Source organism: Neltuma alba, unplaced genomic scaffold, assembly GCF_004799145.2.
Source record: "Neltuma alba isolate B1F8T4 unplaced genomic scaffold, ASM479914v2 tig00010367_pilon, whole genome shotgun sequence".
NCBI lineage: Eukaryota > Viridiplantae > Streptophyta > Magnoliopsida > Fabales > Fabaceae > Neltuma > Neltuma alba.
The window spans coordinates 152,597-158,596 of record NW_021635273.1 but is presented as its reverse complement, the minus strand read 5'-3'; the positions used below and the strand labels follow the sequence as shown (position 1 = coordinate 158,596).

The following is a 6,000-nucleotide window of genomic DNA, read 5'->3' as shown; positions in this document are numbered from 1 at the left end:
ACTTACTGGATTTTTTTTATTTTCTTATATTTTAAAAATATTATATAGGTACTATAAACTTAAAGAAATTAAAATGAAGTTTCAACTTTTTTTTGGCCATCATTCAACTTAGAAAATTTTAACTTTTACTCTCAGGGAGGATAAAGAGGAAAGAGAAAGTCACCACTAGAGAAAAAGGCAAACAGACCTCTGTGTATCAGTCTATTTAGCGCCTTCGCACTCCCTTCTTTCCTCTTCCTCTTTCTCTCCTACAGCTTTTTCGTTTACTAAACAGAAAGGTTCTCTTTTCCTCTCTCTCTCTCTCTCTCTCTCTCACATACCGAGCCTCAATTCATTTCCATCTCTCTGTTTCTCAATTTCTCACAATCCTTCTTCTTCCAATTCACCCCTCTCTATTTATGGTTTGTCTGATGTAATTCAGAAACCATTCATTTCTTATTTCGCTGTCTTCTTTAGAATTCCCTTCGTTTTGTTTCTGGAAGATTCTTGATCGATCTGCACCATGGACAACGATTTCTTCCTAAATGCCGCAGCTCTGCACTTCGAGCCTTCTTCGTCTTCCTCTCCTTCAATGCCCACGTGGCATCATTCACTCTCCTCCTCCTCCGCCATGGATATTCCTGTTTCAAGCTCTGAGCAACCCCGACAACAACAACAGGACTGTTTCTACAACCCCACATGGGAAAAGTCAACCTTGGATCATCATCATCCCCACAACCACCATGCCCTTCAGTTCGATTCTGCGTTGAGTTCAATGGTTTCTTCTCCGGCAGCTTCTAATTCCAACTTGTCCAATGACAATTTCGTCATCAGAGAACTGATTGGGAAATTGGGGAACATTGGGAACTCCGGCGAGATCTCTTCTTACATGAATGGAAATAACAGTGCCAACACTTCATGTTACAGCACGCCCTTGAGTTCTCCTCCTAAACTGAACATTCCTCCTCCATTGATGAATAATAACCAGTTGATGAAAGATAAATTACCAATGGCTTTGAACTCCAGTGTGGCAGAATTCTCAGCTGATCCTGGATTTGCTGAGAGAGCTGCCAAGTTTTCTTGCTTTGGAAGTAGGAGCTTTAATGGCAGAACTTCAACGCAACTTGGGATGAATAATAATGCTGACTTGACACAGAGATCTAGTCCATTGATGGAGAATGGAAAGCTTTCAAGAGTATCAAGTAGCCCATCGCTGAAAGCACTTGGATCTCAAATGGACAATAAGAATTCTCCGTTAAATTCTCAGGAGGAATCTACAATCTCTGAGCAAAACCCAAACGTGGAATCGGGGGCGAAACCTTCCCCTCCTGACATGAATTCCAGAAAGAGGAAAGCTTCTTCCAGGGGAAAACCCAAAGAAAATCCTCCCAAGGTATCTCCTCATTTCTCTGTCAGAACTATCTCAGTTCCTTCTTTTTTTATTTTTACTTTTCTTCACAGTCAGAAATGATATCTCCTCTCACTTTGTCTTGGATTATTCCTTTTGCAGGAAATTTTAGTTTTTAGAGGCAGCCCCTCATATTGACTTAATTTAGTTCAATTGCTTATGACACTAAACCAAAAATTTATTAATATTGAACACTTTCAAATATTAAAGAGATGTTCCTACCAACTTTGGGTTATAGTGCTTTTGAATCAGACTAGAAATTCCTAAATTCAAAGGGTTCGTCTTCCATTTCAGGCTGCTGAAGCCAATGAAGATTCAAGTGCAAAGCGCAGCAAGTCAAATGAAGGGGAAGGACATGAAAACGGACAAGTGAAGGCAGAAGAAGAGACAAAAGGAGGTAACAACAATGGAGGGGATGAGAAACAGAACAAGAGCAACAATTCAAAACCTCCTGAGCCTCCAAAGGACTACATTCATGTCAGAGCAAGAAGAGGTCAAGCTACTGATAGCCATAGTCTTGCTGAAAGAGTAAGAATCAGTGGTTATTTTACTGTGTCACCATGAAAAATCACACTGGAAAAAAAAAAAGTATTGCAGGCTTCATATTGACATTTTATAAATACACAACAGGTAAGGAGGGAGAAAATCAGTGAGAGAATGAAGCTTCTGCAAGATCTTGTACCTGGTTGCAATAAGGTCCGTGCATATAAGCTAATTCATATTATGGCTTTCTTTGTGCTCAAATTTGATGCTTGATCATGCATACTAAATTATGTATAAACCATTCCTTGTAGGTCACTGGAAAAGCTCTTATGCTTGATGAAATCATAAACTATGTACAGTCATTGCAGCGCCAAGTTGAGGTAGAATCAGGCTTGGTTGGTCAAAATAAGCTTTCCCCCCCCCTGTTAAAATCATGATCATAGCTAATTATAATCGCTTTTTTTCTTTCTTGCCAGTTCCTTTCTATGAAATTGGCCTCCGTGAACAGCAGGCTAGATGTGAGCATTGACAATCTCATCTCAAAAGATGTGAGTTTTTCCGGGGCTCTAGGCATCATGGGTCTGGCTACTTTATCAACAAAGTTTCTAACTTTTCTTTCCCTGGATGGGGATGTGCTTATTTGGCTTTTTGGGTATTTCAGATATTTCAATCAAATAACTCTTTGGCACACCAAGCAGCAATGTTCCCCTTAGATTCCTCTGCCACAGCCTTTTATGGCCCCAATCCAGCAATCCACGATACCATCCCTAATGGAACTGAGACCCACTCTATGGAATCTTTAGATTCTGCTCTCTGCCAAAGCCTTGGCTTCCAGTTACCCGCTCTGAATGGGTTAAATGGAGGTGCTTCTCAGGTATTGGATATCCTTCCATCCGCTTTTTTTCCCCACAAAAACTGAAAAAATGGTAAAATTTTTTATGTTGACTGATATTGAAATATATATGTGAATTCACTTCTCGTAAGTTAGTTCTGTTACTGTAATATGAGATTTATCTGATTCTTCTGGCATTGATTTGCAGTATCCAATGACCTTTTGTGAGGAAGACCTCCACGCCATTGTTCAGATGGGGTTTGGTCAAACAGAAAATAGAAAAACACCAGCACAATCTCCAAGCTTTAATGGTAATACAGAAAGAGCAACATATTTGAAACATTATGTTGTTCATTTGGCCAAACAAGATGATGATACTTACGATACTTTTTTCTTTCTGGGGTCCGATGCAGGTTCAAGCCAGATACCCCATATGAAAGTTGAGCTCTGATCAACATTCATTATGCTTGAATTGAAGCCCAGAAGAATATAGGAAGACTGCTGTAAACAAGAAAAAGATTTTAATTCAACCAAACCCATGAATCATCATTAAGCCGCCACCACCATCATCATTGGGTCTATTCAATTGAAACCACCCTTTTTTTCCTTTTCTTATTCTTATGGTATTTTCTCTTTTATCTGATTCTCTCTGTGATGCTTTTGATTCCTAATCTTCTGGGGGCGATTCATTTCATTTTTCCCCTTTTTGTATAACAATTCATGTAAAATCTTAGGACCAATTCTGTATTCTCTGGTGCTAGTTCTTGTTGTGGCACCAATTGTAAGATATAGTGCTAATTAAAGAAGGAGTTCTTTTTCCCCCCTTTTCCTTTTCTTTTCATTTGCTGCTATCTTGTTATATTATTCATTATTGTGTAAATTTATATAAAAAATTTCATTAACTTTGCATAGTTCAAACATCACATCATCAACCCACTGAGAAGTTTAGTGGGTCTTCATAATTATAATGATCTCATTAGAAATGTCATGTCAATTAATCTCTGCGTAATCTGGTGAGTATGATTCTCACTTGGTGTTGAAACCAGCTGGAATACTAGTGGGTTCTTTTTTCTTTCTTTCTCTGCTTTTAAAACTCAGAAGTCTAATTAAAATGATTAGGATATTTTTGTTAAAACTTGAGAAGTGGTCAACCATAATTTCTGGCATTTTCTTGGGTTCTCTGTAAGCTTTCTTTTAGGTTCACCGAAAACAGAAGCTTCGCTGCCTTTTCACTGTGCAGAATAGAAAATTCAAAAGGACAAAGGCCAGAGGTTGGAAGTTATAGGTTGGAAGTTAGAACCACCACCTTTTTATTTGGAGGACAATTGTATCTAATGATCCAAATTGGAGAATCTTAATAATTACAGCTATTTTATTATCAAATATTGAAAAAAACTGATGATAGCAAATCTAAATTTGTCATCAAATTTGATTTAAATGTTCCTAAATAGATGTAAATTTTTAGAAACTTTTATTTTTAAATTATTAAATGTATGAGCCGTTACATATACTTTCTTGGAAAAAAAAACTAGTTTCAACTTTCAATTGTACTTCAAATAGATTGCATAATTTTCTTACCTCAGTTGACTATTGAATAGTTAAACTTTTTTATTTCCAAGTATTATAATCCTCAAAAGAATAAGCAAGAAGTGTAATAAGAATATTTTTAATCAAAATACTTAAAATTAAGTTAAACATGATTATATTCTTAAAAAATCATATATTTTAATAAAATTGAGGGGGGAAATGCATAATTTGATGTTATTTTCTGGAACCCCAGGTTGGCAGTGGTGATATTCTGACTAGGACCAATGAATCAAAGAGCTTTAATGTCACCAACTTTTAATATGTATTCTAATAATTTTTGAATAAGAAAAGATGTGTAGTGGAGTTCAGGTTTGGAAAGATACTCTCAAATTAATAATTAATATTAATTATTTTTTTAAATTTTTTTCCTAGTGGTTGTTAGCAAAAATCCAGATTTTAGGGCTTCACAAAAGATTTCTTGGTAGACCCATTATTTTTATTGTTGTTATTATTTAACTGAAGGGTCTATTATTGGTCTGCAGATTAGTGTGATTTAATTATTAGTAAGATGCTTTGAATGTGGTGCTGTATTCCAACATAGTTTATTATAATATATTAATTTATTTTTGTTTTACCTTCAAAAGAAGATAAAGAAATGGTAACTAAAAAATTGTTAAATCTGACAACAATGTCATATAGAAATTTCCAATTCTCAAATTATACAAAGACGTGTCCAGTGATTGATTGTGAAATATTTTTTATTTATTTTTTATTTATCTTTCTCACCTGTTCATGTTGTTATCTTGTGCTTTTATTTAGAATATTTGTTTTAGATTTAAGCCAATCACAAGGGCAATTAATTAATACTCATTAAAAAAATAATGTTTTTGTGAATAGCGAGGATTTGATTGTGGGTTGAGTTAAATGCCTAATCCAACTTAATTTTAATATGGTGTACGAAACTATCGTAAAATTTTGTCTTAATTATTACGCACCTGTAATTATTTATTGAATTTCCCTTTATATGTGGAAAATTCCAATAATCTTTGGATTTAATTTTGAAGCAGTTGATAATGCAATAATCTAATAATACATATAAATATTTTAAAAAGATCATATAGCATATATTATAATTAAGTAATTTATTTAATCTTTTTAAATTAATCAATTATGTCTCATATTAAGGAAGTAGCTGATAATTTAAGAAAAAAGTGTCTAGAAATCAAATTGAAGGAACAATAAATGTTTTTTAGAGAATTGCTGAAAAACCCTCCATTGAAATTTTTATTGCCTAAACGTATTTAAAATTTATTTAATTAAAGACCTAGGTCCTTAATCAGATGCGGCTCATTTTCAGTGATGTGTAATACTTTTCCGGTCTTAAATATAAGACCCTTATACACACTAGTATAATGATCTTGTATTTAGAATTGGAAGAGTATCTTTTTAGTCATATATGAGTGATTTCTATTTTGTCTCTTAAATAAGATATGCGCAACTTATTTTTATTGGGCACAATTTTTTTTAGCTATGTGTAATTTCTTTTTACTTGTGTAAAAGTCTTCAAAATAGAAGATATTTGTATACAAGTGAAGATTGAAACATGTAACTGAAGAAAATTTTCATATGCCTAAGAACTTGGATACTAAACAAAATTTTAGGTGCCTTTGTGTAATAAATATTTCAATGAGGGATTTTTTTTAGCAATTTTTTCCCTAATTTTTTGCTATGAAAAATATATGAGGGGACAAAAAGGTTGGTTTGAGCTGGT

The 6,000-nt window shown here is 34.2% G+C and overlaps 1 protein-coding gene across 1 annotated transcript; it reads left to right on the top strand.

Annotated features, from left to right (window-relative positions):
• Positions 1-257: 257 nt before the first annotated feature.
• On the top strand, positions 258-3,529 carry LOC114756001 (transcription factor bHLH78). Its single transcript, XM_028944909.1, has 8 exons — positions 258-1,372; positions 1,682-1,915; positions 2,018-2,083; positions 2,182-2,250; positions 2,347-2,418; positions 2,532-2,744; positions 2,911-3,013; positions 3,116-3,529. The coding sequence occupies exons 1-8, from the start codon at positions 503-505 to the stop codon at positions 3,151-3,153; spliced, it is 1,665 nt and encodes a 554-aa protein (XP_028800742.1). The 5' UTR covers positions 258-502; the 3' UTR covers positions 3,154-3,529.
• The last annotated feature ends 2,471 nt before the right edge of the window (positions 3,530-6,000 follow it).